General features: G+C 53.3%; 1 protein-coding gene and 1 long non-coding RNA gene across 6 annotated transcripts; one reads left to right on the top strand and one right to left on the bottom strand.

Moving 5' to 3' along the window:
* Positions 1-1482: 1482 nt before the first annotated feature.
* Positions 1483-18881, bottom strand: LOC118091884 (uncharacterized). Of its 5 annotated transcripts, none has more exons than XM_035129441.3 (6): positions 18763-18881; positions 13868-14007; positions 12701-12813; positions 11522-11632; positions 10784-10897; positions 1483-9765 (listed from the first exon to the last, which is right to left on the bottom strand). In XM_035129441.3, the coding sequence occupies exons 3-6, from the start codon at positions 12729-12731 to the stop codon at positions 8135-8137; spliced, it is 1887 nt and encodes a 628-aa protein (XP_034985332.1). In that variant the 5' UTR covers positions 12732-12813; positions 13868-14007; positions 18763-18881; the 3' UTR covers positions 1483-8134. The 5 variants fall into 5 exon arrangements, with proteins under 5 accessions (XP_034985332.1, XP_034985331.1, XP_034985334.1 ...); XM_035129440.3 differs by lacking the exon at positions 18763-18881 and adding an exon at positions 18363-18685; XM_035129443.3 differs by lacking the exon at positions 18763-18881 and adding an exon at positions 18363-18685 and having other exon boundaries at positions 12701-12810.
* Positions 18882-18986: 105 nt separating this feature from the next.
* LOC148684329 (uncharacterized) lies at positions 18987-19868 on the top strand. Its single transcript, XR_015946365.1, has 2 exons — positions 18987-19532; positions 19716-19868. It is a non-coding gene; the product is annotated as an uncharacterized LOC148684329 (long non-coding RNA).
* Positions 19869-22354: the final 2486 nt, after the last annotated feature.

Raw genomic sequence — 22354 nt, 5'->3', positions numbered from 1 at the left:
AACAACAACAACAACAACAACAACAACATTATTTATGCCCTGCCCATCTGGCTGAGTTTTCCCAGCCACTCTGGGCACAAAATATTAAAATACAATGGTCTGCTAAACATTAAAAGCTTCCCTAAACAGGGCTGCCTTCAGATGTCTTCTAAATAATAATAATACGCATACACCACTTTGAGCTTCTTAGAGAAAAAGGTGGGGTGTAAATGCAGTAAAATATTTCCTGGGAGCCCCTCATCTCCTATCGGAGCATTTGTGGTGTGCAGGTTACCCAGGCAGTGCCATAATTTGAGGGAAGTTGCACCTTGGTATTCCTCAAAGCTCTTGGAGAACGGACCAACCTAGCCTAAAAGTAAGTGCCATCTTATTTTTATGTTATAAAGGTAAAGGGACCCCTGACCATTAGGTCCAGTCGCAGACGACTCTGGGGTTGCACACTCATCTCGCTCTATAGGCCGAGGGAGCCAGCGTTTGTCCGCAGACAGCTTCCGGGTCATGTGGCCAGCATGACAAAGCCGCTTCTGGCGAACCAGAGCAGCACACGGAAACGCCGTTTACCTTCCCGCTGTACTTTGACATGCTTTCAAACTGCTAGGTTGGCAGGAGCAGGGACTGAACAACAGGAGCTCACCCAGTTGCGGGGATTCAAACCGCCAACCTTCTGATCAGCAAGCTCTAGGCTCTGGTTTAGACCACAGCGCCACGCACCAAATAGCAAATAAGGTTTTTCTGCTGCTCCAGGGGGGAGAACCCAAACCGATGGATTCGAAGAAAGGGAATTCTGAGTGAACCTTAGGAAGAGCTTTCTGACATTAAGAGCTGTTTGACAGTGGAAAGGACCCCCTCGGAAGGTGGTAGGCTATCCTTCATTAGGGTTTTTTTAATAAGAGGGTTGGATGATAATAATATAATAATAATTTATTACTTATACCTACCCATCTGGCTAGGTTTCCCCAGCCACTCTGGGTGGCTCCCAACAAAATATTAAAAGCACAATAAAACATCAAATATTAAAAACTTCCCTAAACAGGGCTGCCTTCAGGTGTATTTTCCTTGACATCTGGCGGGAGGGTGTTCCACAGGGTGGGCGCCACTACTGAGAAGGCCCTCTGCCTGGTTCCCTGTAGCTTTGCTTCTCAGTGAGGGAACCACCAGAAGGCCCTTGGCACTGGACCTCAGTGCACCACTCTGTCGAGACAGTCCGCGGGCAGGTAGGGTCTCATCCTGCGTATCAGATGGAGCTGGTAAACAGCTGCCCTGGATACAGAACTGACCTGAGCCTCCATGGACTGTGCACCTGCTCCTTCGGGGGCACAGTTCCATCTGTCAGGGATTCTTGAGTTGCAATTCCTGCATTGCAGGGGGTTGGACTTGATGACCCCCCAGGTTCCCTTCCAACCCTACAATTCTAGGGCTCTATGTCTTCTACCCACAAGACCGTTCCAGTGTCTCGCACACAAGCAGGACGCTCGCTCCAGCAACTGTAAGAAAGCCTTTATTGCAAACAAACATAGCTCAGAAAATAATAATAAAACATAATAATTATTATAATAATACATCTGGAATAGCCCTAAGGGGCCCGTCTGGGTTAATGGGGATGAAGTTATTGACATGTCGTAAAAGGAGGCAACTCATGGAGGAGGCAGGGGGAGGGGGGGCAAGGAGAGGGCAAGGCGGGGGGGGGGCTTTCTGGCAATGTCACAGAAATGTTTCCAGCCAACTAATGTTGGCGTGTCCACCCGTCTCCCTCTCCAGGCTGGCTGCCGCCCACCCAACTGCAACCTCATTGCATCAGCCTGTTGCCTGCCTGGGCCAGAACTAGGAGGAACCCAACATTGCCAGATAGAAACCTTCCTCCTCCAAGCTACAGAGGGAGTCATGATTTATAGGGGGGGTCAGGGATCTCCCACCCCCAAATGTCCAGCTGAAATCCGGATGGGTCAAGCAAGTCCAATGCAAGCGGTCGGCAGAGGGTCCTGGAGGAACAAAGAGTATTTTCAGCACACAACGGGGCTATTCGCTCGTGGGTTTTCGTCTCTTCTGGAGACAGAGTGTTGGGACCTGGTTCTGATCCTGCAAGGCAATGGTGTTCTTCGATCCTACTTAATTTTTGTGGGTTCATCTGCCGCGCCCAAACTGCAAATGTCCAGGGCAAGGGGGTGTCAGGCACGAGGCTTTGGCTTCAAGCTCCAGAGCGGAGGAGGGCCGGAAGCGGTTCTCCCCCAGATCGGCTGGGCCCACGCTGCTCCCCAAAGATCCCCAGCCTCTCAGGCCTTTTCTGCCTCTGCCTAGTCGCCCCCTCCAAGCCACAGAACAAAACGACAGACAAGCACAGAAGCTACAAGGGCCTACATTGGCGATGCACAAAAGCCTGTTCAAAACCGGTTTAAGCCACTGGGAGGTCCTGCGCACAGGAATCCTGGAGAAGTGAGATTTTGTAGAGGTTTATATTTTAGGAAGCCTCATCTTCATAGAAGCAACAGTCCAGATCAAACTCATGATTTAAGCCCTGCTGAACTGGGGCTGGGGAAACAGAGTTAAAATAACACACAGAGAAAATAATTGTTTTTTATTTCGGGGGGGGGGGGGTATCACAAAGAGACCTGCTGCTGGAAATCCTTAATGGGCCAAGTAACACCTTCATTGATGGCTTTGTTAAAAAAACCTAGCATCACAGTTCAATAGCCTTTGATTTCTGATTTGCAACTACATGAAGGAGAACACAATACACTTTGCTCCAACATGCAAAGGAGTTCTGGTTTGCTAGCACCATGACATGCCCAACAAATCAACTTCCCCGAGTCAAATATTTCCAGCATCTTCCACCTGAGAAGGCTTAAAATGTCGAAGGCCTTCACTGGGAAACTTCCCAAAGTGCATTTGGGACACTTTTTGCTCTCCTTTAAGCAACCGCAGATCAGAAATCAAAGCTCTATCACAATGCAATGCTATGTTTTCAACAAGGCGGCCACCGAGGAATTTCGATTGACAGGTTGGTCCATCAAGGATTTATATTACTGCGTTTATGAGATGTTAATGTCATTGTAATATAAACTGTATTTTCTTTACACACGTTTTACCTCAACTGAGGGGGGGGAGGGGAACCGAGTCGCCTAGTTTTCGTGAAGGATGAAAGTCCCATCGCTTTCAATGGGTCTTTGTCACAACTAGCCAAACTGGGACCCCAGAAAGTCTCCTACTCAGGTGCAAAGGCAGTTAGACAGGTTCCGAGCCAGTTTAAAATGTACGATGGAGGCAGATCCAAAAAGGGAGGTTCTAATTGAAGCACTTAAAGGCTGGACTTGGCGCAGGGGGTGCTCAGAACCACCTGGTCGTCTTGCACTCTTTCTTCCAAGGATCCCACGCGCCCAGCCATTGCTCAGTTCATCCTGTTTGTCAAACTGCAGGGCAGGAAGAAGTGAGGACCACTTCGACCCAGCCAACATCCCTCCTTCTCTTCCCGTTACACTTGCTTAAGTATTGGCATGGGGTTTGTGGTCCCCCCCCCTTCATATCCTCAGATATTCTGCCTTGGCGAGGAACCTGCGGTTGGACTGTAAGGAGCAGCAGGGAACGGCACAAGCAAGACCCCATCGTCTGCCCACACCAGTTTCCCCCTTCACTCCTCAATAAGCAGGTCCGTGACAGGCCAACATTTGGCAGCTGCAGTCTTGAGCAGCATGCGATAAGCTTCGCCTGTTGCATTTTCTGCCTGTAACACAGCCGTCCAGGATGCGGGTGGGACGGCAACTAGGGAGGCAGCAGGAGCCAAGAAGTGGCCACGGGGTAGCAAGACGTGCGATGCTGAGGACACTCCGAGGCTGCTGCCCAGTTGGTGAAGCTCCTTATAAGCAAAACCAGGTTGAAAGAGGGCTAAGAGCCTGCTGGCTGCTGCCTGGAACCACAAGGGGGGGGGCTGCAACATGCAGCAGGGATCCTGGTGAGTCGGGGTCTCTCTGCAGCTGTGAAAGAAACACTTAAGCTACTATGGGTCGCAAGGAACCAAGGGGGGTGGGATTCCAGTGACCCAGAGCCTGCAACAGAAGTCTTCTTGGTAAGTATTGCATCAATCGAGGAACTAACACCACCCCAAACACAACTGACTGGGTATCGCTGATGGCAAGGGGGAAAATGTAAAGTTAGGAGGAGCCAGAAACTCCTCAACAAGGTCCAAGCAACCAGGCCTCAAGGAAAGACGGTTCACCCACCAAGACCCCTTTGCCTACCTAATCTGGGCTATGAGCAAGAGGGCAAGGGCACTTCAGGACATTTCGTCTGCAGGACAGAGAGCGTCAAGAGGACGCTCAAGCAAGCTGGGGTAAGCAAAAATGCATGGCAAGGCAGGGTGGGGAGGAAACGGCTCCCCGTAAAACAAGACGCACACACAGCCCCCCCCCCAAAGGCAACAGAATTTCACTGGGGCACACAAGAGTCCAGTCTATCTGACACCCCACCTGCGGCTTGGGCAGCCACCGGTAGCTCCGAAGGGAGAAAAAGGAGCGCAAGTTCTTATGCGGCCGCACCAGGGGTGCCAGTGCTACTAGAAGTGGGGAGGGTGCTCCTGTCACAGCCAAGTACCACCTTGTCTGGTTCTAAATGGGCCAGAGATGCGCGGAAACACTGGCGCAGGGAGCTGGGCAGCCCACCTCCCGCATCCTTGGGCCACCCCCTCCTCCAGCTGAATAGTTTTGCAGACAGCACACTGCAGAGGCTGGCAGCCAGCTCCCTCTGCTCCTGCCTCCCCCTGCCACCGCCCCCTCTCACGCCCACCCGCCTGGGTTTCAGCATGCAACCGGGGAAATGCCAAGGAAGCACACCTGTGCCAACGTGTTCCGCCCCACCCCAGAACCCTCCCCACAGCACAGAACACCAAGGTGAAGGCCAAACAACTGGACACAAACACAAGGACCGAAAAGAGCTTCCTTGGCTGCTGCCATTGCCCACAACCCCCCCTCCCAACAATTGTTCTTCTGCTCCCTCCTCCCCAAAGGGGTTAGCGCCCATGCCTCCTCCTAACAAACACAAATATTGCATTTAAGTCACCAGTCCAAAAAGATCCGCCAGGCACAAGCAGAGCATCTCTTTTCCCCACAGGTGCCCTGGACCTGGGATTGCCACCAAGGGCTTCCCTAAAACCCTGCGCAAGAAGGGGCCCTTGTGAGCTTCCAAGACTGCCCTCTGCAGAGAGGAGAGCTACCTTCTCCAGTCGGGATCCCTCCATAGCAGCTCAGGTAGTTTAGGAGTGTCGCCTTAGCCTGGAACAAATGCCCAGCCTGGAGGAGGAGCCTTGGAGGGGGGAGGCGTTTGACATTCCTGTGGCCAGAGCTGACCCAGGTTTTTCTCCAGCCTCCTGGGGAAGGGGTGACTTTTACTGAGAGCCAGGAAGCTGCACAGTGCAGAGGTTGGGGGCAAGGGCTGCATCCCTCCCGACTGCAGGAGACCCTTGCATCTTGGCACCCGAGGTACTCCCCCCCCACCCCCAGAGACACCAGAGCGGGTCCTTGAGAGGGGGAAACAAACCATTCCCCAAATGCTAAAGGACCGAACATAAATTCTCCAGCCTTGCTACGAGTCGGGGCAGCGTCCCGCTTTCCCCCTGCACTGCAGCCACAGGGAGCTGCCCCTTTGTTTGTGCACATAAGTACGTTAACCCTTTGCACTGCCCCCCCCAAGCCACACACAAAAAACGGCTGATAGCCAGAGGGATGGCGAAATGCAGACACCTTAGACGATCCAATCACTTTATCAGCTGTGTTGCATGGATCCTGGCTCTCTCATGCTTCTCTTTCCACCCGCTTTCTCCTTGGGCATTTTGCACTTTTCTGGCACGGGGGTCCTTGCCCCCCCCCACATCTGGGCCTCCCCTCCAGACACAGAGTTTCAGCATCTCAACCAGCCTTTGCCTGCTGGGCCTGGCGGGAGCTGGGAATCCAACAGCACTTGTTGGGCCTCAGCTGGGCACAGTCTGGCCAAGACGACCTGACAGCCTGCAGCCCCTCAAGAGCCAGCGTTGTCTGGGGCATGCAGTTTTCACCCCCCCCCTTCTCCCCGCTATGGGAGCCTGGACTCCTGTGGGGCTCTCATGCCTCTTATACCCCACAACTCTCTCCTCTGCCACCTGATTGTGCCCTGCCCACGGCTTCTAAAGCACCCGACCCGGTTTTATGTGCAGTCAACACCCTCCCCGCCACGATGCCACCCTCCAACCAGGATGGGTCGACAAAGTGGGCCGGGGATCTGAGAGCTTAAGGCACAGATTCCCCCTCTCGTTGCCTGGGGTCCTTTTTCCAAGGGGTGGCATCCCGAGGGGAGCTTGCAAAGCAGGGGAGGAACAAGCAGCCGGCTGGCACGCCCCAAAACCAACATGGCTGCCCACTGAGCCAATGCAGCAAGCTCTCTAGCCCATCAAGCCAGCCCGGTCTCTGCAGACCAGAGTCAACACACAGTGGGGAAGCCAGAGAGGCAAGCCCCATGGCAGAAGGCAGAACCGAGGTCAAGGGGGCCAAACGGGGGTCACGTGTAAAGTGCTTCGGCTGATTCTCCTGCCCCACAACCCAGCCTTCCCGAGGGGAGGGACCCCTGGACATCCCTCCACTCCTCCTCCTCTTTGGTCAACGCTTCCATACTTCATCCACGCCTACGCTACAGACCAGCCTTGGTCCCAGCCTGGTGGCCTCCCTCCGGGTGTTTTGCAACACAACTCAGTCCCAGCGGAGATGGGGTTTCTGCTCCAAAACACCCGGAGGGCACCAGGCCTGGGGAAGGCAGCTTTGGGTGCTTCTAGGCCACCAGTTGCACCCAGGATTGGGGACAGAGCAGCCACCTCCCCTCTTCACAGCTGCCCAGAGCTCACTGGACGGCCTTGTGGAGGGGCTGCTTCCCACCAGCACCCCCTCCCCAATCCGCAGGCTGAAGACAAAGGAAGCCCAGCTCTCCTCGCAGAGTGGACTTTGCTGCTTGCGCCCAGGATCCGGACCGCTCCGTAGCAACACGCCGCTTCTGAAGCATGCTTAAGTCCTCCCCCCCCTCTCCCAGTCATTGGAGGTTGGGGGGGGGTGTCTTTCCCTCCTTCAACCACCCGCCCCGCTTCTCCGTGAAAAGGCAAAGCATGCAGAGTTCCATCGGGCAGGAGAGGCGCCAAGAGTCTGCTCTGCCTGCGAGGAAGCAAAAGGGGAGCATGGAGATTATGGGCAAGGGTTCTTGGCACAAGTTCGCCACCCCCACCCACCCCACCCCGGAAAATCCAACCATCGGTGTAGCTCCTGCAGCAGACTGGTAATGTTCCTCATCACCCGAATCTCCTGCATTCGGTATAGTCGGTTGCACAGGGCGAACGAGGGAAAGGAGCCCGGGATCTGGTAGGCAGCGAGATCCCCAGTTAGCCCGTTGCCTGCAGAGCCCAGCGGCAGCTGTTCCCATGGTTCCTTTGTGCTGGTCAACTCTGGCTGGCCTCGCACGGCACGGCAGCTAAGGCATCTCCCAGTTAAAAACGTAGGGTGTTGTCCTCATCCTGCACCTGCCACTCTGGACCCCGAAGGCAAGAGATCCCAGCTGGAATTTGCTAGGCGACAGCAGGCATGTGGAAGGAGGGGAAGAAAGCAAGTCCTCTCCAGAGTCCTCTTTTCAAAGGAAGGCCCTATAACATTGCTGCCTGCCAGTCTGGAGACGCTGTCTGCTCGCAGGATGGCCCCTTTCGTAGGTTTCCGCCACATCTGTGCTGCACGAGGCAGTCGAGCAGTTCCGCTGGTTCCTGGGGTGGAGGGAGGAGGGTGTGATACATGGGGGCGGGGGGAGAGATTGTAGGGATGAAGAAAATACACTTGGCACAATGACACCCCCGCGGGCTCAAGCTTCTAGGGGGAGAAGTCTGGTGGCACTGCAAGAAATATCAATCTTTTTCTGTGCCAGGAGATGCAGGAGCAAAGAGGTGTTTTTTGCACGTGTCTCAAGATTTGGGGGTTGGGGGTCGGTGCAGGCTGAGGGCTCTCCTGTCCACAATACATGCATGAGCCCCACCACCTCGCCCCACCACCGGGGGCTGTTTATGTGTGGGAGGTCCTTTGTGGGGAGGGCCAAGCCCAGCCCCCACCAATCTGTGCTTGCACAGCGCCCGTCTTTGGGGAGGAGGAAGCTATCGCAGGGAATCCGGGATGGAGCAGAGTCTGGGGTTGGGGGCGGCGGGGTGGCCCTGGGCCCCCTGCTGGAGCTGCAGGGTGCGGGCCGGGCACGGGATGCCCAGCCAGGCGCGGCCAGGTGCATCCCTGGCCCCCGCCTGGAGCTGCCCCAGGTGGGGCGGGTGAGGAATGACCAGCGAGGCCCTGCTGGCGTGGCAGAGGCAGTGGAGCATTTCGCCAGGGGCGTCCAGCCGCGGCCCCACCAGGCTCTTGGGTTTGGTGGTGATGGGCTGCGGTTGCCCCATGGGCACCACGGAATGGGCGCTGGAGGTGGGCAGCGCTGGCAGGCTCAGCCGGCGCTGGCAGTGGAGCATCTCGGCGTGGGGGTCCATCACGGCCGGCGGGGCACTCAGCTTCGGCCCTTGCTCCGAGCCGGGGGCCACACCCTGGAGGTGTCCAGTGGGGCCCGCTGCTGCGTGGGGACCAGGTGGAGGGTCCGCGGGAAGACTCTGTGGCCCATGAGGGGCTCCGTGCTGTTGCTGTTGCTGCTGCTGTTGCTGCTGCTGTGGCTGCTGCTGCTGTTGCTGCTGCTGCTGCTGCCCGGAGGGGGCAGCCCGATGGACGCCCGGAGTGGGGTCCCCGGGCAGATCCTGGCGGGGGGCCGGCGTGGCCCTCTGCGCGGCCGAGGTGGGGTCCCCGGGGAGGGGGGCCTGCTGCTGGAGGCCAGGAGCCACCGCCAAGAGGGCTCCGGCCAGCGGGTCAGCGCCCAGGACCTGCCGGTGGGTCCTCTGGTGCGCTCGGAGGGCCGACTCTCCCTTGAAGCGCTTGGGGCAGCAGGAGCAGGCGTGGGGCCTCTGCTGGGAGTGGGTGCGCTGGTGGGCAGCAAGGTTGCCCTTCTGGCTGAAGCGGCGGCCGCAGGTGGCGCAGGGGAAGGGCCTCTCGCCCGAGTGGATGCGGCGGTGGGTGATGAGGTTGGCGCGCTGGTTGAAGCGCTTCCCGCACTCGGTGCAGGCGAAAGGCTTCTCGCCCGTGTGGATCCGCTGGTGGGTGATGAGGTTGGGCCGCTGGCTGAAGCTCTTCCCGCAGACGTTGCAGGGGAAGGGCTTCTCCGTCTGGCGGCTGCCCCGCGGCACGGGCGTCTTGGGCTCTGGGGCAATCAGCCCCTCCTGGACGGCGTGGGTGCGCTGGTGAGCCGCCAGGTTGGCCTTCTGGCTGAAGCGCTTGCCACAGCGCAGGCAGGGGAAGGGCCGCTCGCCTGTGTGCACCCGCTGGTGCGTCAGCAGGTTGGGGCGCTGGCGGAAGCGCTTGCCGCACTCTAGGCAGGGGTAGGGCTTCTCGCCCGTGTGGATGCGCCCATGCGTGATGAGACCCTGCTTCTGGCGGAAGCACTTCCCACAAACCACGCAGGCGAAGGGGCCCGAGCCCAGGCCCTGAGAGGGGCGCCCGGGGCCACACAGGCCCGGCTCACATGAGGCCGCTTCCTCCTTCTTGACACGAGGCTGCTGTGCCCGCAGCTGGGCAGCGTTGGGCGCCAGGAAAAGGCCCGCTCGGGAGCTGTCGGGGAAGAGCTGGTAGCGCTCTAAGCTGGCCACAAAGCCCTTCTGGCCACCTTCCTCCTCCTTGATGGCCTTGCCGCGGCCGGCTGCTCCTGAAGGGGGTGGGAAGAGAGAAAGGGGGAGGGAGAAAAGAGGTGGAAATGAAGCATGAGAAGGGGCGAGAGGAACAAAGCACAAGGAGGCCTTTGCAGAAGAAGGGAGAAGCTTCGTTTTGTGCACAAATTCTCTCGGGAAAAGAATCAAAGGCCACTCCTAAGCTTATGAGAGAATGTATAACCCAATCTGGGGTATGGTAGGCAGGGTTAAGCTTACATATATGGTGAGAACCAGACAGGGCAGACGACAAGGCAATGTATTTATCAATTAATGGACTGTTTTTACAATATACTGAAGTAATAAGGTCCAGGATAATGTGAGCCCACTTCACTTGTGTTACTTGAAACCTGGTGGTATTTATTATTTTATTTTGGTATGGAACTTTGTTCCTATATGTTTATTTCTAGTTATTCCTTTCTTATTTTACTTGGCCTCTATTGCTATACTTGCCATGTTATAAATATATGTAAACAACAACAACAAAATAAAATATGTAAACAATAAAAAAACCAACTAAAGAATAAGAATAAGGAAGTATGCCGTGAATGTTTAGGGCCAGGCTGCTGGGGGAGTGAAAAGGTCCACAACATGCCATATTTTTACGCAGGCAACGATCCAGACAACATCCAGCATGTACATTCAGGGCTGGGAGGGGAGCAAACCATTTTATTTTATTTTTAGAATAAAGGGGTTGTTCTTATCCGTCTGCCTCAAGAGACAATGGAGTGCACCTCGAGGGGTGAGGTCAAACAGCCGGCAAATCGCAGCACCTGCTGTGGCTGCAGAGAATGGTAAATAAATGGATACCTCGTTATTTATTATTTTAGAACAGAAGTGGCTCTCCCAAATATCGTCCGGCTCCCAACTCCCATCAGTTCCCTTCGCCAGCATAGTCTCTGGCCAGGGATTATGGGAACTGAAGTCCAATGTCACCCAAAGGGCCACAGGCTCCTTCCCCATTGGCCTGGCAACCCAACACTGCTCCTGGAGTCAGCCAATAGGCAACACCCTCACCTTGGCAGGAGCCTGTGCACAGCTTGCCTTCCTCCAGCTTCTGGCGATCCGTGACGCCAAGCTCTTCCCACCGTTCGATCCAGGATAAGCTCTCGGGTTTGAAGAACCGGTAGCCTGGCGCAGGGAAGAAGGGGTTAAGTTTTGCTGCCTGCTCTCTGTGTGTGAAAAACCTGCACTCGCCTTCTTAGCCAACAGGGAGACTCAGAAGAAGATGAAGGGGCCACACCTGCAGAGGGACCGAAGCCAAAAGGTACCACAGGCACTGTGTGACAAGGGCCTCCAGAAACTCTGGCCGTGGCCTCCGTGGCTTTTATCTCTGTTTCTGGAAGGTGGGCTGAAGTGACAGCAAGGCATATTTGCAGCAGTGCAAGAGAAAACTGGGGGGGGGGAGCAGCAGCAAGAAGAGAACCTCCACCTTTTCAAGGGTCACAGTTATAATATCACCACCACATTCTGTAACAGCCACCCCCAAACTGGTGCCCTCCAGAGCAGTTGTTCTCAAACACTGCGCCTTGTTCTCAAACACTGTTCTCAACCCCAGCGCCCCCAACCCTACTCTTAAGCTTATTATTCAGAACAGCAGTTCTGAATACGACCCACCAAGGAATATGATAGCGCAATAAAATTAGAAACCGTTAACAATTAATTGCACAAATATTCCAAATCTAAATTTAGTTCGATTAATTCAACAAAACTGATGAAGGTGATCCAGTGCTCCCACTCTGCTTGGTGGCTTACCTGGGCAGGGATCTGCTGGAATCCCTCTGCTAGAGTCCAGCTGATCACCAACACACTGCTCTCCAGCACGCTCGATCCGAGACAGGAGATCAGGTTTGAGAACCGGGTAGCCTGGAGAAGGAGGAACACCATTACGCTCCATTGCGGTGGCTTTTAAAAGGCTGACTCAGGTTTCCACACCTGGCACAGAGAAAGGAGCACTCCTTGAAGGCAGATGCATTGGAGAGGCGGCCCCCTCTGTACCCCACAACACCCCAGGGCAGGATCTTAAAGGTAGAGGGCTTCTTTCCAGTAAACATATCTACCGCAGGATCACATCTACACACGAAAGCAAATGTATGGCAAACGGATGGAGGAAGAGGACTGTTAATGGCTATTGGCTCTAGTCTGCCTCCACAGTCAGATTGCAATGCTTCGGAATCCCAGTTGCCAGAAGCCAAGGGATGGGGGAGAGCTGCTGTTGAGCTCGGATTCTGCTTGCATCTGGTGGGGCCATCGGGATTCTGGGCTGGATGGGCCACTGGCCGGATCCAGCAGGCTCTTCTTATGTTAAGTAACCCCAATGAACTCCTGCACCAAAGCAGACTCAGCCAGCCGCCACCAAGCATGCTGTTGAAACCTCAGAGCTGGGCTCCAGCGTCACATGCTAGGGGGAAGCTGTGCTGGCTCTTCACCTGGGGACCCTCTGCTGCCTGGAGTGGAGACCTAACAATTGGGAGGAAAGAGGCTGACTGACTCTCTGGCCCTCACAATACAGTCGTACCTTGGATCCCAAATGCCTTGTGACTCAAACGTTTTGGCTCCCAAACACTGCAACCCCGGAAGTGAGTTTTCCAGTTTGCGAACGTTCTTTGGAATTCAAATGTCCGATGCAGCTTACGCAGCTTCCAATCGGCTGCAGGAGCTTCCTGCAGCCAATCAGAAGCCGCACTATGGTTTCCAAATGTTTTAGAAGTTAAACGGAGTTCCAGAACGTTTGACTTCCGAGGTACCACTGTATCTGCAGTTGTACGGTAGTTTCTCTGCCTCGTTCCGCATTGCCTGGTGAAGGAAGCTCGCCCCTCTTGAGCAGAGCCAGCGTGAATGAGGAGACGAGCCTTTCTGAGGCTCCCAACAGGCAAGCCAACAAAGCTTTTGGCAAGCAACCGCCTCCCCCAAACAAAACCAGTGGCATCTTACCCAGGGAAGTGACCAGCTCGTAGTTCTCCATCACCACACCCAGCGACTCCTTGCGGATTCTCCGGGACCTCCTCCGGGGAGACGCAGACCAGGGGAGGCTCAGACGTCACCTGCTGCGACAAGATGGACCGGTCAGCGCTTGCCCTGCTCTGAGGAAGCCACTTCAGGACCAGGAAGCCCAACCCGGGAGCGGCAGGAGCCCCTTTATACCAAAGCCACAGCCTCGGACCAGCAGGGATGTGCTCCCCAGATGTGGCTGGACTATAACTCCCATCAGCCCCACCAGGATGGCTACAATGCATCCAGATGCTGGAAACCACCGGGGGGGGGGGGGAGAGGGCTCTGGTGCTCATGCTCTGCTCCCTGGTTTCCCACCGAGGCATCTAGGGGGCAAAAGTGAGAACGGGATGTTTATGGCCAGCGGCCAGGAATGACAGGAGATGCCTTCAAGGACCGAACCTGGGGCTTTCTGCATTCAAAGCAGGTGTTGTGCCACCGAGGACCCAGTGGGAACGCTACAAGTTCATGATGGGGAGAAAGATTAGACGCAGCACCTCTCACGGAGTTCTCAAAGAACTCAAATGTGCAGCGGCTGATCTTCTAACAAAAAAAATATGTCACTTGTTCCTCAGATCAGCCTCCATACCTGAGGATTGGAAAGTATCCATTGTGACAACGGTTTTTGTAAAGGGATCTAAGGGGGATCCTGGAAATTACAGGCTGGTTGGCTTAACGTCTGTTTTTTGAAGACTGTTGTAAACTATTGTTGCCAGATAAAATATTCAAGCTTATAGGAGGAGGAGCCGTCCTGAAGCTGGACTGGGTGGGGCACTGGCCTGATCCAGCAGGCACTTCTTAGGTTCTATGCCTATGTTGTGTGTGCTTCGCATTGGGGGGGCTCCCACCCCCACCCTATCTGTGGGAGGAAGCCCTACACGCCTAGCGCTAGTCACCATCATCAAATGGTGGCATCCGCTGGAGCCAAGCCATGCCCATCAAAGTGCACAGGGTGGAGATGGTCAACATGGTGGCCTCCAGAAGATGATGGCATCCCATCAGCCCCAGGCAGAATGGTCAGTGTTCAGGGCTGAGGAGCCTTCCCCAAGCAAGGCAGCTGCCCCAGAGAGCTCCAACCCACGGCTCAGACTTCCCCTGCCCTCACCCTACCTGGGCAGCCCCCCTTGCAGGCATTTCCTAGGACAGTTATCCAGGGAGGGGAGACCATGTTTCTCCTCGGCAACAGGATTCGTCCTGCGAGTCTGACCATCCTTCTGGCGGTTTATTTTTGCTGCTCCTTCTGAAAGGCCCTGCATCAACCGGGAGGAGAAGAGGTTAAGCAAACAGGGTGCTGAGGCCCAGTGTAGCCCAAGCCCCCTGCAAATCATCTAGCTTTGCTCAATTGCTCCGAGTCTCTGTGGAAAAGCTAACTGCTTGTTGTTGTTGTTTTGAAAGCACTAGATTCAACCGTTAGGGCATCTGGCCAGCTGCCGTGAGAACAGGATGCTGAACGAGAAGGGCCACTGGCCTGATCCAGCAGACTCTTCTTATGTTCATTACTGCATACCGAACACAGAAACTCAAGAAAGAATATACATTTCATAAGCTCATTTGCAGCCTCTGGGAGACAAGCTGGCCCAATAAAAGGTACCCTTTCACCTGGAAATGCTTGCCAGGGAGACAAAAGCACCGACATGCTGCCAGGTCTCCTCTCCATTTGCAGACACACAGACACCACTTGGGATAGGGGGGGAGGGGGGAGAGACATGTGAATTGCAAGACCAAAGGAAGCAGCAGCCGGTGCCAAAGAACAGGTTGAGGACTACAGTGGCAGAGTCAGGGACTAGATGGCCCTTGGGGGTCCCATCAAACTCTGCAATTCTACGATTCCTGCCCAGAAATAGATGATGCTAAAGCTGCTGTGTTTCATATGCTAAGGGGTCGGGGTCACTCCACATCCAAAAACAAAGAAAAGGTGAAGGAAACCACAACCCAAACGAGCAGAAGCCTCTTCCTGATGAGTTTTCTTCATCTTTTCTGGCTGTACACTATTTGTTTTTGTTTTTAATGGGGAGACCGTCCACTATTTTAAAAAAAAGAGTAAGAAGGGATATGGTGGATGGTTATAAAATTATGCATGGTAAAAATTACTGTATGCATTGCAGCAGGTTGGACTGGATAACCCTTTGGGTTGTTTCCGTGCCTACAAATTTATGATTCTATAAGAAAATGGAGGGAGGGAATCTCACCCCCCCTACTACTACCTCAGGCAATGATAGAGGGCAGAGGCAGGCAGGCCAAAGTAACACCCTCTGCTCCCGACTGCTGCAGAGAGAGTTCTGCCACCAATGCTCAGCAAGGAGGGTCCTGGCGAGGTTTTCTGTTTTTATGCTTTGCCACTGCTTCATAGCAACCCCACTGTGGGGTTTTTATTTTACTTGTACACCTTGAAAAGGATTTGTAACCTTAGACACATAAATAACATGATAATACAATGAAATTTATGGGCAAGGGATTCAAGACAGGAAACGGAAAGGACTTCTTTGGACAATTCACTTGTGGAACTTGTTGCCAGAAGACTCAGTGGTGGCTACTAAAAGAGGATTAGACAAATCCTTGAAGGCTACTGAATGGCTACTAGTCATGGTGGCTTTCTGCAGTCTCATGGATGCCACAGAATACCATTGGCTGTGAGGCACTAGCTCACGAGAGAGTTCTTGCTTTCATTTCCCACTTGGGGACTTCCTGACACAGCAAGGCTTTCCCCCCTGAGCCTCTGCCGACACTTCTTCTGCCTTCTGGTCCACTGCCTTCCCATCCTTACTTTAACTGCCTGATCCCAAGATCTCAGGGCACTGCGGAATCTGACCCAGAAAACACAGCCTTGGAATCTTGGACAAAGAAGCCAGCATCCTGAATGTCGAGCTTCTTTTTTCTTCAAAAAGGTTCCTACAGAAGTCCCTGGCCCTTAGGAAAGTTGCTTTTCATCCGCATGGAGGCTTAGACAGAGTCAAAGGTAGCAAAGCAAATGCTAGAACTGAGCGGGGATCACAGCATCACAGAATTGCAGAGGATCCAAAGGGTCATCTAGTCCAATCCGCTACAATACCGGAATCACAGCTAAACATCCCTGGCAGACGGCCATCCAAACTCTGTTTAAAAACCTCAAACAAAGAAGGAAAGTCCACCACCTTCCAATGTGGTGAACCTGGGTTTCAAAACTGAAACTTAATAGCCTGCCCACTGAACTGGGAATGTGAATGTGAAGGACACAGTGAAACACTCTGACCAAGAGAGAGGGGATGCCTTGTTCCAAGGACAGGAATCAGCACAAAATATAGTCTGCAGGGGGTGAGGAAAGGACGGAATTGCCTCCAGCAATGCCACCCCAAGTCCCCACTCTCTCTTGGTCCAGCCTGGCAGACAGAATGAGGAGGGAGCAGCTGCCCAGCCTGCCCCATCATTCCTTCTCAGGCTGCTCCTTACAGTCTCTGGAGATATCCCATTCCAAAACTGCCTTCTCTGGAAGACAGGTGGGAGCAGGATCTGCTGTTGCAGCCATTCCACAGTTCTTCTGCCATGTCCATTCAAAGGCACAGACCCATTCCCACAGCCAGAGGAACATGTCTCGCCAAGATAGTTTTTGCCCAAAAGCAAATTACAAAAACTTTCACATAAGGTTTATTCCACTTGGGAAAGGTGCTCTCTTTCAGACAAAAGCTTTGAAATCTGAACTGATTAATGGGGGGAATAAAAAGACAAATCCCTTCTTAGTACAAAATGTTTAAGGAATTGAAAGTTGTGCAGCAGTTAACCTTAGCAAGCTGAGGTTAATCGCTTCCTGCCACACTTTGCTGTCAAGATGGGAAACTCAAACCACGGCCAGAAGCACTCAAGGAAAATCTAGAAGCTAGTTAAGGATCCAGGAAAGAAACTGGAGAACAGGCCCGACAGTGAACAAAGCTCCACTCCTTGACAGCCCAATCTCCTCCAACTCAGCGCCAAAGCCCCACCCGCCAGCCAGCCCCACTTCAGCCTTCCCAGCACAACCCACAAAGCAGAAAACAAGCCATTTTTAGCAGCGGACCCAGAAATACAACAGCAATTCCCTCACTTGTCCCCAGAGGCTGCAAATATCTTTTTGACCTCTGCCATCCGCACGTTTTCCAACTGAACTGCAAGGGCAACTTTCTGCCAAGGCTCAAGGGCTAGAGAGAAGTCTTTGCTTTTCCCCACTCTGGCAACTACCTGCTACTTTTTTTTTCCAGCACCAGCCTAGCCAGGTTGGAAGAAACCCTCAGGTTCTGATTACCAGCATCACCTTTCAAAGGCAACTAGGCAAGTCGATTTTCAACTATTTTTCAACTTGGCTCTGATTTGGGGTTGGCAAATCACTAAGTCAAAAGAGTTGGCCATTTAAGGCAGCAATGCTGCACCTGCTTTAGCTAGGAAGGTTGGTTTGCTGGACACAATGGAATTTACCTCCAAGTAAACGTGCACAGGATTGTGCAAACATCAACCTTTGAAATTTCCAGTTCTCTACCTGTATCTTGAAATAATAGGTTGGGGGTGGTTCACACTCAACAGCTAAAACACTTACCCAGGAGAAATTCCCACTTAATTTGATTAAACTTGCTTCAGAGTAGACATGCAAAGGATTGTCCTATAATTCTACCACTACTGCCCTACTCCACTACTCCAGGGGCGACCAGAGGCTACATCCATCTATGGGAAAAATGTGAATGGGCACCTAATAAGCCCCATTTTACAGGTACAGTATAAAACTGCCAAAGTTCAGATGAATATGAATGCCTACCGAGAGAAGCCCTTTTTGGATTACAGGCATTTCCAGGTTTCGACCATTCAGATAAAAAAGGGCACGGTCTCCCTCTTACCCACTGCATCCATCATTTCCACAAGTTCGGAAGGCCCCCAAGCCAATCTTTGCCATGGCTAAGGGCAGCCAGCCCTGTCCTCTCAAGGCCCAGGAGGAGGGCTGGGAAGCCTCAACCGAAACCCTAAAGCCCCAGGACAACGTTAGGTCAAAATGAACGAATAAGGTGGGCGGGTGGCACCACCCAAAGGTGCCCCAGGGCCCACCCATCGACCCTGGGTAGGGAAACAGGCTCCCCGGGCAATCTGCTCTGGAGCCAGCCTTTTGTGCAGAGGAAACTTCAGGAATTCGGGAGGGACTGGGAAAGGGGGGCTGAGGTGGGGGAAAGGGGGGGGCGAAATGCATTCAATGCACGCGGACGCAGAGGGGAGCACACACCGCCCTAAAGGGGTGCCATGGGGAGGAGGGGGAGCAGCACTCGGGGGGGGGGAAGCAGAAAGAGAGCCTGCCACTTACTCCCACGGGACGGAAGGAGGGAGGGACTTTTGAGACCCCACCTCCAGCAGGACCCTTTGAGGGGGGTGAAGGGTCCAGACCTGGGTTTTATCCAGCTACGCAGGGAGGGCCCCCTCCCACCTCCCGCGGAGGAGCTTCCCCTGCACACACACACACACCTCAGGCGCCCCCCCCCATCCGCGAGGCCTCTCCCTGTTTCGGGAGCTGCTCCTTCCCCTCACCCACGGGGCCCCCCGACCCGCCCTTCCCTCGCCCCCCACCCCACCGCCAGGGCGGCCCCCCGACCCTCTTCTCCCTCCCCCCCGCCCCGCTCACCAGGCCGCGCGGTGACCCCCTGACCCAGCAGGCGGTGTTGCCATAGCAACACCGTGACGGTCCCCGGCCGTGGCGGACGCGAGGCCCGCGTCACCGACGCATCATCGTCGGGCCCGGTGACCTCACGCGATGACGTCAAGCGGCGGAGGGGCGAGGCCTCGTCTTTTCTTTTCCTTTTGCCCCCTCCTTCTTGCCGTCTCCTCACGCGCTGTTATATATACATATATATGTATAGATAATTTTTTTATTTTAATAGAGCAAAAAGGACCCGGATGAAGGAACCGGAAAGGCCCGCTCGCTCTCTTCCCCCCAAGCCCCGCCCCTTTTCGCCCTCCACAATGCACGCACTTCCGCTTCCCTGCTTCTCCTCACGGACCTTTCCCCCCCCTTTTTTTCTTACCCCCGCCCGGACTCTGAAAGGAGATTGGCGGAAAGTAACCCGCCGCGCGGTATCATGGGAGAGCGAGTTCCCGCCGGGCGCTGAGGCAGGAAATGGGGGGCCGTCCCGTTTGCCCGAGAAGCGTGGGAGGGGATTCTCGCGATGGCGTCCGGGTTTCGCGGCTTACCTCTCGCGAGAGGATCTTCCGCGCAGGGCACCATGGGAAAAGTAGTTCTGCGGGATGTGCCTGAGGCCTGCATCGGAAGGCCTCAACTCCTTTGCGTTGGGGAGAAGGAGAGAAAGGAGGAGGAGCAAAGCCAACGCCGTACGTTTCAAGCGCAACCAGATAGTTAAACCACATGACTTCTAAAGAATCCTGGGAACTGTAGTTTACTAAGGGTGCTGGGAATGGTATCTCTGTGAGACGGGAAACTACAGTTCCGAGAGTTCTTTGGGGAAAATTCTGCGCTTTGAATGGTTGCAGCATGTGCTTTAGATGTGTGGTGTGGAAAGGAGGCAATCTCATGTGCCAGTTCCAGTGGCTGCCAAACAATCGGGGGCCACAGGCCCCTTGGTAGTGTTATGAAAAATGTACCCCAAAATGCGTTGCCTTTTAAGGACAGACGCGGGTCGGAAGCTCGAAAATTTGCACTAAGTTCAGCTCCGCCGGGAAAATGACAGAGACCACACGATGCTGTCAGGAAAAACAAACTGATCCCTTTATTGCAGAATGCAAAGCTACAGCTGTAGGGTCCCTGCCTCTGGAAAGAAGGAAGGAACCCCGGGAAATGGTGAAGCCCCTTTTTATGCCCTCCTGTCCCTGCGTGAAAATCCCTGGACTGGGAGGGAGGGGAAGGACAAGGAGGATGGGTGGCGATCGGATTAGCTGGGTGGGGAGATGACTTTTTCTTTCAGATGGCGGGATGTCAATTGCTCTTCTCCTGTCGCTGATGGTGCTCCCTGTTGTTTGGCAGGAGGGGCAATCAGTCGAGATGGGTGCAGAGGTGGGGCAGTTCCTGGCGATTTCCATGGGGTGGAAGTCCGCCCGGCAGGTGTTTTCCTCCAGGCCATGGAAGGGTGGGCTACGTTGAGGATGGCAATTTATTTGAATAAAGTTGTTCCAGCTAATCCCTCTATTGTCCGTGTGTCCTTGAATGGGTATAGGGTGGTAGTAGTAGGGCAAGGTTCAGGTGGGTTGGGATCATACAGGGTTCATACAGAAAATATACCTGGAAAACATACCTAATACAGGGATTTCTAATTAAAAGGTAGCAGTCCTGACATATACAGTTCTAAGATATAAAACAGCAATTCTAATACAGAGGCAGCGGATAGAGATTTCATGGTAAGAGAACATATAATAGGCTGTATTATTAACTTGAGTAGAAAAGTGTCACCTTGGATTTGGGCGGTTTCCCCCCCCCCTCCTTCTGGAAACATTGTTTTGTTCTGGGCAGAGGGGAGGTGGAGAGGGGAAATGTGTGAGTTTATGCTAACTGTTGTGCATATGCAGATCCTTAAGCCTTCCTTCAGGCAGGGTCGTGTCCTAGCGGGAGGGGTGGGGAGACAGGGAAGATGGCATTGAACAGGATTCTGGGTATTGCAGCTGTCAAATTCTGTCACCCCTCTCTGTTCATTAATAATGGTGTCCTGCAACCCCCCCCCCAATATGATTTTATAACAGTACCATAAACTCATCTCCTGGGCCCCCACTCTGTTAAAAAGCATTATTCAGAACAGCAGTTTGCACGCCCCACGAAGGAAGATGACAACACAATAACAATTAATTGCACATTTATTCAAAATCCAGTTAAAACTATTTAGTTCAATCAGTTCAGCAAAATTCCATCAACGGTGTCTCCGAAAAAAATTTACACATCACCTGGGAAGACAGGCGAACTAAAGTCAGTATACTGGAAGAAGCAAAGATCACCCGTGTTCAAGCAATGATTCTTCAACATCCACTTTGTTGGACTGGTCATGTTGTTCAGATGCCTGATGATCGTCTTCCAAAGCAATTACTCTAATTAAAACTTAAAAATTGAAAGCGTAATGCTGGTGGTCAACAAAAGAGGTTTAAAGACTGCCTCAAGGCAAATCTTTAAAAAACATCGACAACTGGGAAACACTGGCCTGCAAGCGCTCCAGTACAGGTATTCTGCTCTGGTCAGACTAAATTATTACTGAAATACTAAATACCAATTCTGGGCTGCATCAATAGGAGTATAGCATCTAGATCAAGGGAAGTAATAGGACCACTGTATTCTGCTTTGGTCAGACCTCACCTGGAGTACTGTGTCCAGTTCTGGGCACCACAGTTCAAGAAGGATACTGACAAGCTGGAACGTGTCCAGAGGAGGGCAACCGAAATGGTCAAAGGCCTGGAAACGATGCCTTATGAGGAACGGCTTAGGGAGCTGGGTATGTTTAGCCTGGAGAAGAGAAGGTTAAGGGGTGATATGATAGCCATGTTCAAATATATAAAAGGATGTCATATAGAGGAGGAAGAAAGGTTGTTTTCTGCTGCTCCAGAGAAGCGGACACGGAGCAATGGATTCAAACTACAAGAAAGAAGATTCCACCTAAACATTAGGAAGATCTTCCTGACAGTAAGAGCTCTTCGACAGTGGAATTTGCTGCCAAGAAGTGTGGTGGAGTCTCCTTCTTTGGAGGTCTTTAAGCAGAGGCTTGACAGGCATATGTCAGGAATGCTTTGATGGTGTTTCCTGCTTGGCAGGGGGTTGGACTGGATGGCCCTTGTGGTCTCTTCCAACTCTATGATTCAGTTGGAGAACAGCCTTTACCAAAGGTGTCATGGGCTTTGAAGACACTCGAACCCGGGACAAAAGGGAGAAACGCACTAAGAGGAAGGCACAGTTAGCAAACCCTCACCATGATCAACTCCCACCCGGAAACCTATGTCCCCCACTGTGGAAGGACATGTGGATCCAGAATCGGCCTCCACCATCACTTACCGACGCACTGTTAAAACCTTGTTTGTGGAAGACAATCTTACTCAGCTACGAGTGATTGCCAAAGAAGAAGTTACAGTATTTACACCTCCAGAGCCCCACTCCCTCCCCCCACTTAATAGCACCCCACTGGGTAATTCCACCAGCTTTAGAGTTTCCCACTCTGGTTCCGAAGAGGATACTGGACTGGATAGACCACTGGCCTGATCCTGCATGCTGTTCTTGCACAAAATGTACTAACCTTTTATGTTTTCCACAAACATTTTAATAGAACATAGCCAGCAAAACTTGTGCATTCTAAATACCAGCATGCATGAATCATTGAAGCCATTCCCCACTTTAAAATATGAACAAACCTGCTTTTGGCTTTGTCACTGCCATCCTGGCTTCTCTGGCTAGGAAGGGGACCAAACTGGCCACCAGCAACTTGACCACCAAAATGCCAGGTTCATGAAAGAGGCGGCTGCCCAGCAGATGTTGGGAAACTGCAAGGCTCCAGACGTTTCTGTTTGCTTATGTGTTCCTGGAGTGAAAGCTGTGGACTTTGTAGATCAAACACTGGGATCAGTGGGGGCGACAACGAAGTGGCAGGTGGAATGGGAAAGGCCAAATCTCTAATATCAATATTGTCCATCAGAGCT

This window comes from Zootoca vivipara, chromosome 11 (genome assembly GCF_965207765.1).
Source record: "Zootoca vivipara chromosome 11, rZooViv2.hap1.1, whole genome shotgun sequence".
Taxonomy (NCBI): Eukaryota; Metazoa; Chordata; class Lepidosauria; order Squamata; family Lacertidae; genus Zootoca; species Zootoca vivipara.
This window is presented reverse-complemented; position numbering and strand designations above follow the sequence as displayed.

What these genes read in the sequence shown, in the direction of transcription:
- LOC118091884 (XM_035129441.3), bottom strand. Translation starts at nt 12,731, where the DNA reads ATGGAGAACTACGAGCTGGTCACTTCCCTGG. An exon ending in CGAGCTGGTCACTTCCCTGG is followed by an intron (nt 11,633 to 12,700) that starts GTAAGATGCCAC and finishes CTCCTTCTCCAG; the next exon opens with GCTACCCGGTTCTCAAACCT. An exon ending in GTGCACAGGCTCCTGCCAAG is followed by an intron (nt 9,766 to 10,783) that starts GTGAGGGTGTTG and finishes CACCCCCTTCAG; the next exon opens with GAGCAGCCGGCCGCGGCAAG.